General features: G+C 41.9%; 1 protein-coding gene across 2 annotated transcripts in view; it reads left to right on the forward strand.

The window, feature by feature from the left end:
• Positions 1-20114, forward strand: part of LOC133563415 (fatty acyl-CoA hydrolase precursor, medium chain-like) — a 44188-nt gene that overhangs the window by 12630 nt on the left and 11444 nt on the right. For both annotated transcript variants that reach the window (XR_009809041.1, XM_061917537.1), the window contains exons 2-10: positions 1901-2093; positions 2217-2358; positions 12100-12233; positions 15587-15740; positions 15810-15914; positions 15997-16098; positions 19155-19298; positions 19373-19450; positions 19529-19676. Coding sequence is in view for 1 of the 2 variants with exons in the window: in XM_061917537.1 (XP_061773521.1) it covers positions 1901-2093; positions 2217-2358; positions 12100-12233; positions 15587-15740; positions 15810-15914; positions 15997-16098; positions 19155-19298; positions 19373-19450; positions 19529-19676 (1200 nt within the window). In the remaining variant the exon portion in view is untranslated. The remainder of the gene's footprint in view (positions 1-1900; positions 2094-2216; positions 2359-12099; positions 12234-15586; positions 15741-15809; positions 15915-15996; positions 16099-19154; positions 19299-19372; positions 19451-19528; positions 19677-20114) is intronic.

Here is a 20114-nt window from a genome sequence, read left to right on the forward strand (position 1 = left end):
ACCCTCTTCGAAACACGATCTTTCGAAATGATCGCTGCATAATACACTGTACTTTGTGTGTGGTCCAATCCAATAGCGATAGTGTGCTTCAAGAAAGTGGCGTAAACCTGGTACTTTTGTCAATGGAATTTTGCACAGCAGGGGAAAAAAAAGCCGGAGGGGTGTGGCCACGGGTGTGGTGACCGCCTGTGTCTCCGAGGGAAGCCACGTTTATCGACGAGGCGAAGGCGGCCGGTGGGGCCGGGCTGAGATATTTTTTTTTCCCTCCTCACGGTGGAAGCCTCCGACGGTCGGGGGCGGCCGGTGGGAGGAGGCAAGAGAGTCCGCAGCTGCCTGTTTGACATGTGCAGGAGGAACAACGCAAGCTCTCCGCTCATGTCTACGGTAAGAGCCGACTTATTACCACCATTTTCTCACCGAAACCTGCCGGTTGACATGTGGTAGGGAACCGTGTTCGCTTGACCGCTCTGTTCCATAGTAAAGCTTCACTGTCATCTTTCGGGAATGTAAACAATGAAAGACCGGCTGTGTTTGTGTTGCTAAAGGCGGCCGCAATACACCCCTTCCCACCTACAGCTTTCTTCTTTGACGTCTCCATAATTCATTGAACAAATTGCAAAAGATTCAGCAACACAGATGTCCATAATACTGTGGAACTATGTGATAAAAACAGACGACTTATAGCTGTGAACTGTATTGGAACAAAATGTCCTCTACAAGGCGTGACGTCACGCGCACGCGTCATCATACCGCGACGTTTTAGCAGGGTACTTCCGCGCAAAATTAAAAAAAAATTTAATTTAATAAACTAAACGGGGCGTATTGGCATGTGTTGCAACGTTAATATTTCATCATTGATATATAAACTATTAGACTTCGTGGTGGGTAGTAGTGGCTTTCAGTAGGCCTTTAAGTTTGACTGCCATGTACTGGTCATGCTTATCATTACACTGTGTACCTAGTAAAATAGCTTTGAGGTGGGTGAGCTCAACTAAACGTATTTGTCAAGTTTTGAGGGGAAAAACGTTTTTAAGTGCGCCTTATTGTCTGGAAAATACGGTAAATGTGTGCTTTTCCTGCCCTTTAGTGTCTACCGTTAAGTCTGTGGTGTAAAATGAGTAAAACATCAACATAGTATTTTACTTTTTTTTTTTTATTCTATGCTTCTTATAATATTGGTAACAAATTCCTCAAATCACAAAATATAAATAAATAATAAATAAATGGGTTGTACTTGTATAGCGCTTTTCTACATTCAAGGTACTCAAAGCGCTTTGACACTACTTCCACATTTACCCATTCACACACACATTCACACACTGATGGAGGGAGCTGCCATGCAAGGCGCCAACCAGCACCCATCAGGAGCAAGGGTGAAGTGTCTTGCTCAGGACACAATGGACGTGACGAGGTTGGTACCAGGTGGGAATTGAACCAGGGACGCTCGGGTTGCGCATGGCCACTCTTCCACTGCGCCACGCCGGATGAAAGATTTGTGGATGAGGATAGTGAGAGTGAAGGACTAGAAGAAAAAAAAAGACAGGGCAGTGGGAGCGATTCAGATGTTATTAGACACAATTATTTGGATAATTCTGGAAAATCCCTTATCTGCTTATTGTGTTACTAGTGTTTTAGTGAGATTATAAAGTCATATGATAGTGTTCCTGAAAAAAATAAGCGTAAATGTAAAAACATTGCAATTTTTTCTGCGACTTTCTGTAAAAGAAGCCACGAATTCAAGCAATATAGGCCACAACAATCACGAAGAAAAAAAAACAACCCTGCAAAATCCTGGAGGAACTGCCACAATCCAATCTTTAGGCAGGGGTGCTTAGAATTGTCCTAACCCACTGATTGTAAACGACGCAAGGATTCTGACTCAGCACTTTTATCTTGACAGCACCCATAGTCCACACAGCGCTCGGGAGCCTGAAAGGTGACTATGTGAGTGTGAAGGGGAAGGAGACTGGGGTCTATGCCTACCTGAGTGTCCCCTTTGCCAAGCCCCCCCTTGGCCCTGCTCTGAGACTGTCTGCACCCCAGGATGTGGACAGGTGGGAAGGTGTGAGAGACGCCACCAAGCAGCCTCCCATGTAAGCGTTACTTAAGTATACTCTTAACCAAAATCAAGTCATTTGAATACATAAAGGTGTGTTTTCTCCAATGTTATGTGTTTTTATGCATTTGTACATAAAAATAAAAATATTCCTTTTCAGATGCATGCAAAGTAGACAGGTTCTTCGAGATGTGTCTGATCTGCTCGGCGGCTTGATTACAGAAATTCCTGACGTTTCCGAAGACTGCCTTTACCTCAACATTTATACTCCTGAGAGCAGAGCTCATGATGCTAAACTCCCAGTAAGAACACCTTGGTACTAGTTTTGGACTGTTGCTGTGGTTGATGTAGTGATGGCCACTGGAGTTTGTTTTCAATCACTCAATCAATGTTTACTTATATAGCCCTAAATCACTAGTGTCTCAAAGGGCTGCACAAACCACCACGACATCCTCGGTAGGCCCACATAAGGGCAAGGAAAACTCACACCCAGTGGGACGTCGGTGACAATGATGACTATGAGAACCTTGGAGAGGAGGAAAGCAATGGATGTAGAGCGGGTCTAACATGATACTGTGAAAGTTCAATCCATAATGGATCCAACACAGTCGCGAGAGTCCAGTCCAAAGCGGATCCAACACAGCAGCGAGAGTCCCGTTCACAGCGGAGCCAGCAGGAAACCATCCCAAGCGGAGGCGGATCAGCATCGCAGAGATGTCCCCAGCCGATACACAGGCGAGCAGTACATGGCCACCGGATCGGACCGGACCCCCTCCACAAGGGAGAGTGGGACATAGAAGAAAAAGAAAAGAAACGGCAGATCAACTGGTCTAAAAAGGGAGTCTATTTAAAGGCTAGAGTTTTGATAGATAGTACTTTATAGATTCCTTCAGGAAAATTTAAAATTTATTTAGATCCCCACTGGCTCCTGCCATAGCAACTGCTGTTATTACTGGGGTCTAAAATTTCAAAAAGGTTTTTACACACGCTTGGAGCTTGGGGATGCTGGAGCCTATCTAAGCTGCATTCGGGCGGTAGGCGGGGTACACCCTGGACAAGTCGCCACCTCGTCACAGGGCCAACACAGATAGACAGACAACATTTACACACTAGGGCCAATTTAGTGTTGCCAATCAACCTATCCCCAAATAATTTTTTTAAATCATACTAATCACACTTTTGAATTTGGGTTATCATAATTATTTGCAGGTTATTGCTCGCTTGCACAATCTAAATAAACTGAGAGAGAGAGCCCAACATTTTGACACAAAAGCAATTTTATTGTCAGAATGTCATCTCGGAACATTTAAAAGTTGATGAAAAATTTTACTTTGTTCAAAACTTGGCAACAGTTTCATCAAAAGTCCCATTGGAGTGAATTTTGAAGTGAAATTTTCCAGCGATTAATCTGCGTATAAACATGATTACTAATAATCATAATCATTGACCTGATCACGGCGCCTTTCAGGTAACCATCCACGACTAAGGTAAAGCAACATGTACATTCAAAATAAGTTGCGTGAGTAGTCTGTGTATAAACATGATTACTAATAATTATAATCATTATTTTTGACAGTCCTAGTACATGTATAAAGTCTTAATCTTTTACAAATAGTTACTGGATTCCTCATTTCCATGATCAGAAATCGAAGAAGGAAATTCCAAGCCACCATTGCTCTCTATTGCTGCGTCATCTGCATTAAATTAGTTTGAGGCAAGAGGTATAAAGAAGTGACTTTCTGTTGACTGACACGTGGAATGTTGTATGTTGTAAAATATTATTGGCTTTCTTATTGTTAAAATTGTGTTATGTTTGACTAAGGGGGGATGACTGCTCAGACACCAGGGGGAAGTAATGTTCAATAATTTATTAAACATAATGTATATATATATTATATATATATATATATATATATATATATATATATATATATATATATATATATATATATATATATACAAACCCCGTTTCCAAATGAGTTGGGAAATTGTGTTAGAGGTAAATATAAACGGAATACAATGATTTGCAAATCCTTTTCAACCCATATTCAATTGAATGCGTTTCAAAGACAAGATATTTGATGTTCAGACTCATAAACTTAATTTTTTTTTGGCAAATAATAATTAACTTCGAATTTCATGGCTGCAACATGTGCCAATGTAGTTGGGAAAGGGCATGTTCACCACTGTGTTACATCACCTTTTCTTTTAACAACACTCAATAAATGTTTGGGAACTGAGGAAACTAATTGTTGAAGCTTTAAAAGTGGAATTCTTTCCCATTCTTGTTTTGTATAGAGTTACAGTCGTTCAACAGTCCGGGGTCTCCGCTGTTGTATTTTACGCTACATAATGCGCCACATATTTTCGATGGGAGAGAGGTCTGGACTGCAGGCGGGCCAGGAGAGTACCCGCACTCTTTTGCTACGAAGCCACGCTGTTCTAACACGTGGTTTGGAATTGTCTTGCTGAAATAAGCAGGGGCGTCCATGATAACGTTGCTTGGATGACAACATATGTTGCTCCAAAACCTGTGCCTTCACAGATGTGTAAGTTACCCATGCCTTGGGCATTAATACACCCCCATACCATCAAAGATGCTGGCTTTTGAACTTTGCGCCTATGACAATTCAAATCGTTATTTTCCTCTTTTTTCTGGAGGACACCATGTCCTCTGTGTTACGACTGGTTGGCATAGTGATGCCAAATTGGTCCCTTCGTGGATGCGTCGGCATGAACACAGCAACGGTAAATTTAAATGATTTATTACACTTAACAAAAACAGACTATGAACAAAAACACTGGAGCTAACAGACAAACATAAACCAAGGGCGCTAGTATGAAAGCTAGGAATAGAAAATACAAAAACTATACTTGGCACGAAGCACACAAAAGAGTAAACAAAAAACATTCAGCATGAAAGCTGGAATATCAAGTGGCTTAGCATAAGAGCTAGCGAGAAAATACATACGGGTAGTAGACAGTCGTGAATGTTGCTCGAAGGCAAATTAGAGTCCCAGAAAGAATAACGAAAAGGGACAGGTTTAAATAGGGGAGTAATCAAAAAGTGACAGGTGTGCAGAAACCGTTATTAGCTGGTGGGATCAATGAGCAACCATGGTGACTGACTAAACAGGAAGTAAGAGTGTAGAACAACAGTGATACAACAACTGGAAGTATAAACCATATGTGGTGATCCAAGTAGCGGATCGCAACACTCTTTCCAAATATAATTTGAAATGTGGACTCGTCAGGCCTCAGAACACTTTTCCACTTTGCATCAGTCCATCTTAGATGAGCTCAGGCCCAGCCAAGCCGGCGGCGTTTCGGGATATTGTTGATAAATAGGTTGGGCTTTGCATAGTAGAGTTTTAACTTGCACTTACAGATGTAGCGACCAACTGTAGTTACTGAAAGTAGTTTTATGAAGTGTTCCTGAGTCCATGTGGTGATATCTTTTACACACTGATGTCGGTTTTTGATGCAATACCGCCTGAGGGATCAAAAGTCTGTAATATCATCACTTATGTGCAGTGTTTGGTCCAGATTCTCTGAACTTTATGATGATTTTACGGACCGTAGATGGTAAAATCCCTAATTTCCTTGCAATAGCTCGTTGAGAAATGTTGTTCTAAAACTGTTCGACAATTTGCTTACAAAGTGGTGACTCTCACCCCTTCCTTGTTTGTGAAGTGAAGTGAAGTGAATTGTATTTATATAGCGCTTTTCTCTAGTGACTCAAAGCGCTTTACATAGTGAAACCCAATATCTAAGTTACATTTAAACCAGTGTGGGTGGCACTGGGAGCAGGTGGGTAAAGTGTCTTGCCCAAGGACACAACGGCAGTGACTAGGATGGCGGAAGCGGGAATCGAATCTGCAACCCTCAAGTTGCTGACACGGCCGCGACACCAACCGAGCTATACCGCCCTTGTGAATTACTTAGCATTTCATGGAAGCTGCTTTTATACCCAATCATGGCACCCAACTGTTCCCAATTAGCCTGCACACCTGTGGAATGTTCCATATGTGTTTGATGAGCATTCCTCAACTTTATCAGTATTTATTGCCACCATTCCCAACTTGTTTGTCACGTGTTGCTGGTATCGAATTAAAAAAAAAAAAAGTTTATCAGTTTGAACATCAAATATGTTGTCTTTGTAGCATATTCAACTGGATATGGGTTGAAAATGATTTGCAAATTATTGTATTCCGTTTATATTTACATCTTTCAATTTCCCAACTCATATGGAAAAGAGAGTTTGTATATATATATATAAAATAATCAGAGGTGGGTAGAGTAGCCAGAAATTGTACTCAAGTAAGAGTACTGTTACTTTCGAGATGTATTACTCAAGTAAAAGTAAGGAGTAGTCACCCAAATATTTACTTGAGTAAAAGTAAAAAGTATGTTGTGAAAAAACTACTCAAGTACTGAGTAACTGATGAGTAACCTGATTACGGCAAAAAATAATGCACAAAAACATAAAAATAGCAACGAGCAAATTCAGAGCCAGGAATATCTCTTAAGCTACTAAAACAATTTTATATATTAAATAATAGTACATTAAAATAAAATTAAAAAAAATGGCACATTGAGCCACAATAACTTAACAGCACCATAGCCTCAGTAGGCATTCATTGATTTGATTGATTGATTGATTGATTGATTGATTGATTGATTGATTAAAACATGTATTAGTTCCAGTTAGTCCAGAACGCGGCAGCACGACTTTTAACAGGGGCCAGGAAACGCCAGCATATAACCCCAATTCTTCAGAGTTTGCACTGGCTCCCTGTTCATTTTAGAATTGATTTTAAAACATTGCAGTTTGTTTTTAAATCTTTACATGGACTGGCACCTCAATATATCTCGGACCTCATCCAAATTTACATCCCTGCGCGCGCTCTGAGGTCCGATTACGCTTGCACCTCCTGGTACCCCAGCACCTCCAAAACCCTCAAATCTAGACTCCAAACATCCCAGAATAAGCTAATCCGGTTACTTTTAGACCTCCACCCCAGATCACACCTCAATCCAACCCACTTCTCCAAAGTGGGCTGGCTCAGGGTGGAGGACAGAGTAAAACAACTTGCACTGAGCCTAGTCTATAAAATCCGCTACACCTCCTTGATACCGAAGTACATGTCCAACTACTTCCTTAACGTTAATGACCGCCATAACCACAACACCAGGGGGAGCTCCACAAACCACGTTAAACCCAGATTTCGATCTAACAAAGGTCTTAACTCATTCTCTTTCTATGCCACATCAATGTGGAATGCACTCCCAACAGGTATAAAAGTAAGTGCATCTCTATATTCCTTCAAAACCGCTCTAAAACAACACCTCCAGGCAACTTCAACACTTTACTAATACCCTCCTCCATTCACATCCCATCTCCCCGGATTATAAACAACTCAAATGTACTTCTAATGTATATACTTGTTCTTATGCTATGTGAACTCACTATGTTCTCTGCTGGCTGTACATATCCTACTAAATAAGACCTACACTGTTTCAATGTCCACATTTCTCTGTTGATGCAATTGTTGATGACTGAAGTTCTGATATCAACCAAAGCTCCTCATCCCACCCCCCGGATTGTAAATAATGTAAATAATTCAATGTACATACTATGATGATTAACTTGTGTGATGACTGTATTATGTTGATAGTATATATTTGTACCACGAATTGATTAACGTGGACCCCGACTTAAACAAGTTGAAAAACTTATTCGGGTGTTACCATTTAGTGGTCAATTGTACGAAATATGTACTGTACTGTGCAATCTACTAATAAAAGTATCAATCAATCAATCAAAAAAGCCAGCTCCAGCTCGTGGTGCCCAAGACCAGACTTAAGACCAGGGGAGACAGGGCCTTCTCTGTGGTCGGCCCTAAGCTCTGGAACACTCTGCCGCTCCATGTTCAAACTGCTTCCACAGTGGACTCTTTTAAGTCTCGTCTTAAGACCCACTTTTATTCTTTGGCTTTTAACACTACGTGAGTTGTGTGGTCCTCTGTCCTCTGTTGTCCTCTGTGTTTTTTATACACTTTTATTTTTATTTTACTGTTTTAATTGATTTTACCCTTTAAAATAGTTTTTAATCATATTTGTTTTCATATTGTTTTTATTGGTTTTATTTTTATTCATTTTTTGTTTTATTCAGTCATTGGTGGAGCACAATATTGTTTTTAACATGGCTGTGCAGCACTTTGGAAACGTTATTGTTGTTTAAATGTGCTATATAAATAAAGTGGATTGGATTGGATTGGATTGTACAGTACAGTACAGTACATATTCGTACAATTGACCACTAAATGGTAACACCCCAACAAGTTTTTCAACGTTTATCAATTACTTAGTAAATGACCAAGTCGAGGTGATCTACCTCATATATACATATACATACACACACATATCATACATACACACACAAATCATTTATACACACACATATCATATATATATATATCCATCCATCCATCCATCATCTTCCGCTTATCCGAGGTCGGGTCGCGGGGGCAACAGCCTAAGCAGGGAAACCCAGACTTCCCTCTCCCCAGCCACTTCGTCTAGCTCTTCCCGGGGGATCCCGAGGCGTTCCCAGGCCAGCCGGGAGACATAGTCTTCCCAACGTGTCCTGGGTCTTCCCCGTGGCCTCCTACCGGTTGGACGTGCCCTAAACACCTCCCTAGGGAGGCGTTCGGGTGGTATCCTGACCAGATGCCCGAACCACCTCATCTGGCTCCTCTCGATGTGAAGGAGCAGCGGCTTTACTTTGAGTTCCTCCCGGATGGCAGAGCTTCTCACCCTATCTCTAAGGGAGGAGGAAACTCATTTCGGCCGCTTGTACCCGTGATCTTATCCTTTCGGTCATGACCCAAAGCTCATGACCATAGGTGAGGATGGGAACGTAGATCGACCGGTAAATTGAGAGCTTTGCCTTCCGGCTCAGCTCCTTCTTCACCACAACGGACCGGTACAACGTCCGCATTACTGAAGACGCCGCACCGATCCGCCTGTCGATCTCACGATCCACTCTTCCCTCACTCGTGAACAAGACTCCTAGGTACTTGAACTCCTCCACTTGGGGCAGGGTCTCCTCCCCAACCCGGAGATGGCACTCCACCCTTTTCCGGGCGAGAACCATGGACTCGGACTTGGAGGTGCTGATTCTCATTCCGGTCGCTTCACACTCGGCTGCGAAACGATCCAGCGAGAGCTGAAGATCCCGGTCAGATGAAGCCATCAGGACCACATCATCTGCAAAAAGCAGAGACCTAATCCTGCGGTTACCAAACCGGAACCCCTCAACGCCTTGACTGCGCCTAGAAATTCTGTCCATAAAAGTTATGAACAGAATCGGTGACAAAGGACAGCCTTGGCGGAGTCCAACCCTCACTGGAAATGTGTTCGACTTACTGCCGGCAATGCGGACCAAGCTCTGGCACTGATCGTACATATACATGCATGTATATTCATTATAACACCTTAAACATGTGAACAAAAACAGCAAAATAAATAAATATAAATTATATACTGTATATATATATATATATATATACATATATATATATATATATATATATATATATATATATATACATACATTTACATACATGTATATTCATTATAACACCTTAAACATGTGAACAAAAACAGCAAAATAAATAAATATAAATTATATACTGTATATATATATATATATATATACATATATATATATATATATATATATATATATATATATACATACATTTATATATACAGTATATAATTTATATTTATTTATTTTGCTGTTTTTGTTCACATGTTTAAGGTGTTTTAATGAATATACATGCATGTTTAACATATAGATTCCTATCTTTCATGAAGACAAGAATATAAGTTGGTGTATTACCTGATTCTGATGACTTGCAATGATTGGAATCAGACGTTCACGTTTTCAAATGGAGGAGAAAAAAAGTTCCTCTTTTCTGTCTAATACCACATGAAAGTCGTTGGTTTTTGGCATCTTATCTGTCCAGCTTCTATATTCGTTTTTATACACTTGACAATAAATACATTGGCGGCAAACTCCGTCGCTTGCTAGCTTGTTTGTGCTGGCTTTCGGAGACTCTTATTTTGTTAGCGCAGGCGCGATGGAGCGGCGCTTTTATTGTGAAGACAGGAACTGTTCGATCAGTCTTTAGGTTTTTGACGGGAAGTACGGTTGGAATAAAAAGTGTCTTTTTTCCTTTACATTTTTGATTGATTGATTGAAACTTTTATTATTAGATTGCACAGTACAGTACATATTCCGTACAATTGACCACTAAATGGTAACACCCGAATAAGTTTTTTAACTTGTCATGTGACCGCCTGGCTCTGTTTGATTGGTCTAACGTCACGAGTGACTGCATGTGATTGGTGAAACGACGCAATGCGTAGATTCTACTTTGAAGCTCTGTCATTGACCAAAACAAACATTAATAGATCGATAAAAAAAAAGTAGCGAGTAGCGAGCTGATTGTAGATAAATGGAGCGGAGTAAAAGTAGCGTTTCTTCTCTATTAATATACTCAAGTAAAAGTAAAAGTATATTGCATAAAAACTACTCGTAGAAGTACAATTCATCCCAAAAGTTACTCAAGTAAATGTAACGGAGTAAATGTAGCGCGTTACTACCCACCTCTGAAAATAATAATGAACAACACTAACTAATAAACTAAACTTAGGAAATGGAGTGTGTGACACAACCCAGGAGTGTGTATGTGTGAGGCTATGTGTAAGGTTAACTGAAGGGGAAGACTCGGGAAGGCACTGCGGGAGAGCAACACGGACGTCAGAAACACGAAGGGAAAAAAATGCAGAGAGAGAGCATAAGGCTTACGGTACACAAAGAGCTAACCAAGTTCCCGCATGGACCTATCCAGCTCGCCCTCTTCTATCCCAGGTTTGCAGAATGTTGATTGTCTGCAGGCTTGTCGCTGCGTGGGAGTGCTGCTCTCAGCGTGATCCGGGGTGTGTCCGGGCGAGCAGTCAGAGGAGGAACTGTGACACTCAGTTACAGAAGGGAAGCGGGTTTAAGTCCACGCCGTGACAAATCGTTTTTCTAACAAAATTGAAAACCGAAAACCTTCACTGTTAACCAAGCCTGATAGAAATATATTCGTATAATACACATCCACTTCACATTCTTGCAGATTTGTATTAATACATTTTAACATAAATTAAGCATTTTTAAGCAGATGCATAGCTAAATACACTAAAAGTATCTATAGTGGAGTACTAGAGTAGTATTGGCTACTAGGGGAGACCAAACCAATTAGAGTATGCTGTTGAGAATTGTGGCCACTGATTGGCTCAGCCTAAGACAGCATTACTATACTGAAATAAAGGAATGTAAACGTGACCAAAGTGTTATTTCATGTCTGGAGGGCTCTCATATTGTTGAAAATTGTATTTAGAAGGTCATAAACAGGTTTTTTATGCTCTTGCTTCAAAAATATTTCATTTATTTATATTACAAATTAGTTTTGCTTACAATCTCGTTGTACAATGTACATTGACAATAAAGATATATTATATTCTATTCTATTCTATTCTATTAAAATAATTGATTGCTACTTTGCGAAAATTCATTAATCACAGTCATATCCTGAACCTATTAACTGCGATAAACCAGGGACGGTTGTATGTTCCACATTGACACCGAGTAGCTTTACTTCAGTAACCTGTTCAATGATAGAACCTCCCACTTCTTTTAAAATATATTTCTAACATACATTTACTCTTCTCTACAATAAAATTCCTTGTATTGTATTTAATCCAATTTTCTCTCCGTTTGAGTTTGGCATTTAAATTGTTATTAAGTTTAATAGTTCTGTGCCTTGAGTGAACGCTGAAAAAAGGAAACAGACCAACAAAAAAAAAATGCAGAGGATCTCAGGAGGGGAAACCACACCAGAACATTTGTAGTATTCATAATCAGCATGTCATTTAAACATTTTGAAAAAGCTAAATATGAGTATTTTTTGTCTGTGTTTGAACAGGTGATGGTGTGGATCCATGGTGGCGGGTTTGCCATTGGTTCAACTTCATCGTTTGATGGATCTGCCTTGGCTGCTTATCAGGATGTGGTGGTGGTTCTGATCCAGTATCGCTTGGGAATTTGGGGCTTTTCCAGGTAATTATTATTGTAAAACCATCCAGAGAACATTGGAGTGACAACTTTTTTAAAGAAAAGGAGAGAATGAATATACGTATGTGTGTATATATATGTATGAATAGGTGTGTGTATGTATGCGTGTATGTATGTATGACCGTTCCCCCCTTCGCCTTAGGGTAGGAGGGGGGTAAACTCTTTGACTGTTGTTTGTGTGTATGCACCAAGCAGGAGTTCAGAGTATTCAACCTTCTTGGATACTTTGCAAGGGGTCCTGTATGGGGCACCGGCAGGGGATTCCATAGTCTTGCTGGGGGACTTCAACGCGCACGTGGGCAATGACAGTGACACTTGGACTGGCGTGATTACGAATAACTGTCTCCCTGAACTGAACCTGAGTGGTGGATTGTTTTTGGACTTCTGCGCTAGTCAAGGACTTGCGATAACAAACACCATGTTCAAGCATAAGGATGCTCATAGGTGTACCTGGTACCAGAGCACTCTAGGCCAAAGATCAATGATCGATTTTGTAATCGTATCAGCTGATCAGAGGCCGTATGTTTTGGACACTCGGGTGAAGAGAGGGGCTGAACTGTCAACTGATCACCATCTGGTGGTGAGTTGGGTCAGATGGCGGGGGAAAACCTCTGGACAGACCTGGCAAACCCAAGGGGGTGAACTGGAAACGTTTGGAGGAGTCCTCTGTCAGGGAGGACTTCAACTCTCACCTCCGGCGGGACTTCTCTGCCATCCCTGTGGGGGTTGGGGATATTGAACAGGAATGGGCAATGTTCAAAGCTTCTATTGGTAAAGCTGCAGCTGCGAGCTGTGACCAGAAGGTCTTAGGTGCCTCAAGGGGCGGTAACCCTCGAACACCCTGGTGGACAGCGGTGGTCAGGGAAGCCGTCCCAGGGGACTCCGGAGGCATTTGCAAGGTACCGACAGGCCCGGAGGGCAGCAGCCGTGGCTGTGGACGAGGCTAAGCAGAGGGTGCGGGAGCAGTTCGGGGAATCCATGGAGAAGGACTATCGGGCGGCACCAAAGTTGTTCTGGAAGACCATACGTCACCTCAGGAGGGGGCAGCAGGGAACCATCCAAGCTTTGTACAGCAGGGATGGAACTCTGCTGACTTCAAGTGAGGAAGTCGTAGGGCATTGGAAAAAGCACTTTGAGGAACTCCTGAACCCAACTTCATCAGACACACCCTCCCTGACATGAGCGAAGCCTGAGGATGATGGGGGTTCGACGTCGATCTCTCAGAGTGAAGTCACTGAGGTAGTTAAAACAACTCCACAGTGGCAAAGCTCCGGGAGTTGACGAGATCCATCCAGAAATGCTGAAGGCTCTGGGTGTTGAGGGGCTGTCTTGGTTGATACGCCTTTTCAACATTGCGTGGAAGTCTGGGACAGTGCCGAGGGAGTGGCAGACTGGGATCGGGTACCCCTATTCAAAAAGGGTGGCAAGAGGGTGTGTGCTAATTACAGGGGTATCACACTACTCAGCCTCCCTGGGAAAGTTTACGCCAAGGTACTGGAAAGGAGGGTCCGGCCGATAGTTGAACCTCATATTTAAGAGGAGCAATGTGGACTCTGTCCTAGTCGTGGAACAACTGACCAGCTCTTTACTCTTGCGGGAATCCTGGAGAAGGTCTGGGAGTATGCCTATCCAGTCTACATGTGCTTTGTGGATTTGGAGAAGGCATATGACCGTGTCCTCCGGGAGATCTTGTGGGAGGTGCTGAGGGAGTACGGGGTGAGGGGAACCCTGCTGAGGGCCATTCAATCTCTGTACAACAAAAGCGAGAGTTGTGTCCGGGTGCTTGGATGTAAGTTGGATCCATTTCCAGTGGGGGTTGGTCTCCGCCAGGGCTGCGCTCTGTCACCTATCCTGTTTGTGACTTTCATGGACAGGATTTCTAGGCAGAGTCGTGACCATGGCGGAGAGGGTATACGTCTTGGGGGGCTAAAGGTTGCGTCACTGCTTTTTGCAGATGATGTGGTCCTGATGGCACCTTCGGTTCGTGACCTTCAGCTCTCACTGGATCGGTTCGCAGCTGAGTGTTCAGCGGCTGGAATGAGGATCAGCATCTCCAAATCTGAGGCCATGGTTCTCAGCAGAGACTCCGTCCCAGGTGGAGGAGTTTAATTATCTCGGGGTCTTGTTCACGAATGAGGGAAAGATGTAGAAGGAAATCAGCTGGAGAACCGGAGCAGCTGGGGAAGTATCGAAGTCTCTCTGCCGCACTGTTGTGATGCAACGAGAGCTGAGCCAGAAAGCAAAGCTCTCGGTCTACCGAGCTATCTACATTCCTACTCTCACCTATGGTCATGAAATGTGGGTCATGACCGAAAGAGTAAGATCGCGGATACTAGCGGCCAAACTGAGTTTTCTCAGACGGGTGGCTGGCATCTCTGTTAGAGATGGGGTGAGAAGTTCAGTCACCCGAGAGAGACTCGGATTAGAGTCGCTGCTCCTTCGCTTGGAAAGGAACCAGCTCAGGTGGTTCGGGCATATTGTGGGGATGCCTCACAAGTGTCTCCATAAGGAGGTCCTCGTTTCACGTCCCACTGCGAGGAGACCCCGCGGCAGAGCAAGGACCAGATGGGGGGGGATTACATCTCCTCTCTGGCCTGGGAACGCTACGGGATCCTCCAGGAGGACGTTGCTAATGTTGCTCTAGAGAGGGAAGCCTGGGGGTCTCTGTTAGAGCTGTTGTCCCCGCAACCCGATTCCGGATAAGCGGTTGAAGATGGATGGATGTGAATTTGTATGTACAATATATTTGTCTCCCAGAGAGCCCAGCCCACAACAGCAGGTGCGGTGCCCAAGTAACAAGGGACGACTGATCCCAACGCAGCCAAGCTAGCCAGTGACAGAAACTGCATTTGTAATAGAAAAATACAATTCTAATTTGTTTAAAACAAACAAACAAAACCAAAGAGGCTTTTTCTTTTTTTTCTTAAATGCACCCTTTCAACAGGTTACTGTACCATCAAAAGCGTATTATTTTACCAAACACATCTAAATAAATATTCCACTTCAGCCATTTTTTCTTTAACCCTCAAATGTAATGCGAGTCATTTTCCATTTTCCATATTTCCTTTATAATTACCATCCGCAGATTCGGGCTGAGATTTATACCTCATCTTGTGATGGCTTTAATAGAATCTGTAAAAACCAACAACGATCTTCATTTCGTAACTCTGACACTTGCAGACATTTTGATGCAACTTCGGAAGCATATTTGTCCACATAGCCGTGATCACATTGTACAGCCTAATAAGAGTTGGACTTAATGGGTGCGTCGGACTGTGCCAGGAGTATGTTTGACGGACGTGGAACACTGATTGGTGTGTGATGTGTGTCTCATGTAGCACAGGAGATGAGCACATGTCCGGTAACTTTGGCTTGCTGGATCAGGTCCAAGCACTCCGCTGGGTCCAGAAGCACATTCACAACTTTGGAGGAGACCCATCTTCTGTGACCATATTTGGAGAGTCTGCTGGCGGAGTGAGCGTTTCCCTGCTGGTGAGGATCAACTTCTTTGTTCCGAGTGGCGCACGTTCACAGAGACCCTGATTGTGGTTTGATCCCCAGCTTCTCTCACCTTTGTCCCACGGCCTGATCCACCGAGCCATCGCTCAAAGCGGCACTGCTGCAATGGACGCATTAGTGACGAATGATCCTCTGCCCGTAACCAAGGTTGATGCATCTTCAGTCAAAAATAGTTTTGGGGTTTCACGAGGTCATGTTTAACCCAGTCCTTCGTGTTCTGCGTCTTCAGGCTATCGCCAATAGAACAGGATGTAACATTGAGAGTACACAACACATCGCTGACTGCTTGAAAAACCTGGATCCGGACACCATTTTGAAAATTACAGAACAGGTACGCAGAATGGATTTAAACTTGTGAGAAATTAGACACACCATTTACAAACCTGTTAATGACAAAATAGATCAACATACATTATTGTTAAACATATGGTGTGAATGCATTATTAGTAATGGATATGGAGAAGGGGTTAGAATTGAATAAGCTCTGCTTTTTCTACTCCTTTTCCAACCAAACAAAAATAATATCATACATGTTTTGTTTTTTAAATATGGTGCAAAAAAAATAGTAATGGGCATGGAGAAAAAGTAGGGTTAAATAAGCTGTGCTTCTTCCTACTCCTTTTCAGACTAAACAAGTGTGTAGGAGTCTATGTGAACAAATGATGCAAAATACTGGTATTTATTAGTTATTACATAGAGAAGGGGCGGGAATAAATCTGATCTGCTTCTTTCCACAATTATCAGACTAAAATTAAGAGTAAACATGGAAAAATATGGTGCAAATGGATTCTTAGTAATGGGCATGTAAAAGGGGTAGGAATAAACAGCCTGCTTCTTCCTACTCTTTTTTTTTTTGGACTTGTTGAACATACTGTATGTGTGATATGAATGAATTATCAGTAATAGGCTGCCATGAATGCAGTTTATGATTTAATTATTAGTTACGGACATGGAAAAGGTGTACAAAATAAACCGTCTGCACTTTACTTAATTATTAGTAATTGACATAGAGAAAGGTATATTATTAAATAAGATTCTTCTTCCTACTCCTTTTTGGAATAAACATAAAATAGTGTAAGCATCAACTTATTAAACATACTGTATGATGTAAATTATTCATCAGTTAGGGATACGAATAAGGGGTAGGATTAAATAAATGTTGCTTCTTACTACTCCTTTTCAGACTAAACATGAGAATAATTTCCCCACACCTAGTGTGTGCGTGTGTGTGTGTGAAAATCATTGGTACTTTAAAATAGTATAAGAGTCAACATGTTAATTATATGGTGCAAATTAATTATTAGTAATGGACACGAAGAAGGTGTAGCGTTAATAAAAAAATGTGCTTCTTCCTACTCCTTTTCAAAATAAACAAATTGTGTAAAATTCATCATGTAAACAATATGGTGTGAATTATCAATAACAAACATGGAGAAAGAGTAGGATCAAATAAACTCTGCTTCTCCCTTTTAGTAAACATAACATTTAGTCAAATTCAACATGGTAAACATATGGTGCCAATGAAGTATTAGTAACAGGCATGGAGAACAGAGAATTCAATTAATTTGGCTTCTTCTAACTTTTTTTCCAGACTAAACATGAATAGTGTAAGAGTCGTGTAAAAATATGGTACAAATTAATTATTAGTCATTATTATTATTGCCCCAAGTGGAGGAGTTTAAGTACCTAGGAGTCTTGTTCACGAGTGAGGGAAGAGTGGATCGTGAGATCGACAGGCGGATCGTCGCGGCATCTTGAGTAAAACGGACGTTGTACCGATCCGTTGTGGTGAAGAAGGAGCTGAGCCGGAAGGCAAAGCTCTCAATTTACCGGTCGATCTACGTTCCCATCCTCACCTATGGTCATGATCTTTGGGTCATGACCGAAAGGATAAGATCACGGGTACAAGCGGCTGAAATGCTCTGCCATCCGGGAGGAGCTCAAACTAAAACCGCTGCTCCTCCACATGGAGAGGAGCCAGATGAGGTGGTCCGGGCATCTGGTCAGGATGCCACTCGAACGCCTCCCGAGGGAGGTGTTTAGGGCACGTCCAACCGGTAGGAGGCCACGGGGAAAACTCAGGACACGTTGGGAAGACTATGTCTCCCGGCTGGCCTGGGAACGCCTCGGGATCTACTGGGAAGAGCTAGATGAAGTGGCTGGGGAGAGGGAAGTCTGGGCTTCCCTGCTTAGGCTGCTGCCCCCGTGACCCGACCTCGGATAAGCGGAAGAAGATGGATGGATGGATGAATTATTAGTAATGGACTTGGAGAAGGTGTAGGATTAAGTAAGGTCTGCTTCCTACTCCTTTTCAGACTTATCAAATTAAATATTGTAAGAGTCAATTCATTAAACATATTCTATGATGTGAATGAATGATCTGTTATGGGCACAGATAAGAGGTAGGATAAAATAGGCTCTACTTCTTCCTACTCCTTTTGGAACTAAACAAAAAATATTGCTCTAAGAGGCAACACGTCCGTCCATCCATCCATCCTCCAACACGTAAAGGACATCAATGGTGAGGTCAAGAATCCTGAACACTTCTGTTATGCTTAGGCAACACGTAAAAATGTTAATGAATCATTAGTAATGGGCATGGAGAAAGGGTGAGATTGAATAAGATATTCTGCCTCCTCCTTGTCAGACTAAACGTGAACTATTGTGAGTCTACATGTAAAATATATGGTCTGAATTAATTTGCACAAATAGACACAAGAGAAGAGGTCGGGTTGAATAAGATCTGCTGCTCCGTACTCCTTTTCGGACTAAAAACATTAATTATTTGAGAGTCACCATCAGAATCAGAATAATCTTTGTTAGCCAAGCGTGTTTTACACGCAATGAGTTTGACTTAATACGGTGCTCTCTTTGTTCTATGCAAGGAACAAGGAAAAACACAACAATGTAATAGAAATGGCGCAAAGGCATTCTAAGTAACAAGCATGGAGAAAGGTGAGGATTAAACAAATTCTGCTTCTTCCGACTCCTTTTCAGACATTGGAAATTGTGCACGTGCAATTGTGATGTCCCTCAATGTAACTTGTTCAATGTTTACTTATATATCAATCAATGTTTACTGATATAGCCCTAAATCACGAGTGTCTCAAAGGGCTGCACAAGCCACAGCGACATCCTCGGCTCAAATCCCACATCAGGGCAAGGAAAAGCCTCAACCCAATGGGAAAATTAGAAACCTTGGAGGGGACCGCAGATGTTGGGACCCCCCCACCCTGGGCGACCGGTGCAATGGACGTCGAGTGTGAAGTTTATGTTTGAAAATATTTGTGTTGAACTTGTTCAACACAAATATTTACAATTTGTGTGTATTAAAATTGCTGACGATGTTGTCATTTTCTTGTGGCTGCTGTCTCTTATCTTCCCAAGGAAAAAACGAGGAAAATTTACATTAATATCGACAGAGTCTTCCTGAAAAAACCTGTGAATGAGCTGTTTGAGAAACAGGAAATTCTGAAAGTACCTTTCATGACTGGTGTCAACGATCACGAAGGCGGCTGGTTGCTTCCTGCTGTAAGTGCCATCCATTCAGCTTGTGCCCAGAAGTTGCAGTCAAGAAAAAACCCTAGTATACTTCCTTTTTTTAGTATGTCTTACCCCCAAACTGGACTGAAGGAATAGACCGAGAGCAGTTTGTTAACGGGTTTTCTGTCTACAACCCCAATGTAAGAAGGTTCATAATATTCTGTTCCTTTGTGTCACTTTCTCATTTTGAGTGTTTTTCTCTAAACTGTCTTTTCCAGCCTGAAGAATCCATCATCACTGATCTGTGGGTAGATGAATATGTCGGAGTTGGCGAAGACCGTGTAAAAATTAGAGACGCTTTTACCGAGATGCTGGGAGATATGCTGTTTGTCATTCCTGCCATTAAGACTGCAAATGCTCACAGAGGTATTTTTATATAGGAGAGAAGAAGAATGGAGTAGTGCCTATAAAGTTAAAGTACCAATGATTGTCACACACACACACACACACACCTGGTGTGGCGAAATTATTCTCTGCTTTTGACCCATCACCCTTGATCACCCTCTGGGAGGTAAGGGAATAGATAGATAGATAGATAGATAGTACTTCATTGATTCCTTCAGGAGAGTTCCTTCAGGAAAATTAAAATTCCAGCAGCAGTGTACAGAGTTGAGATCAATTTAAAAAAAAAAAAAAAAGTAAAAAGTAAATAATGGGGGTTTAAAAGGAAACAAAATAGAGAATTATTACAAAAAGAATAAAAACAATGGGAATAACAATATAACAGTAAAATAAGAATATAACAAGACAAAGTAGGCAGTAGTGACCATGTTATGAAAACGGTTTGCACTGTTAATGTTTTGC

The sequence above is a fragment of the Nerophis ophidion genome, linkage group LG12 (assembly GCF_033978795.1).
Source record: "Nerophis ophidion isolate RoL-2023_Sa linkage group LG12, RoL_Noph_v1.0, whole genome shotgun sequence".
In the NCBI taxonomy this organism is placed as follows: domain Eukaryota; kingdom Metazoa; phylum Chordata; class Actinopteri; order Syngnathiformes; family Syngnathidae; genus Nerophis; species Nerophis ophidion.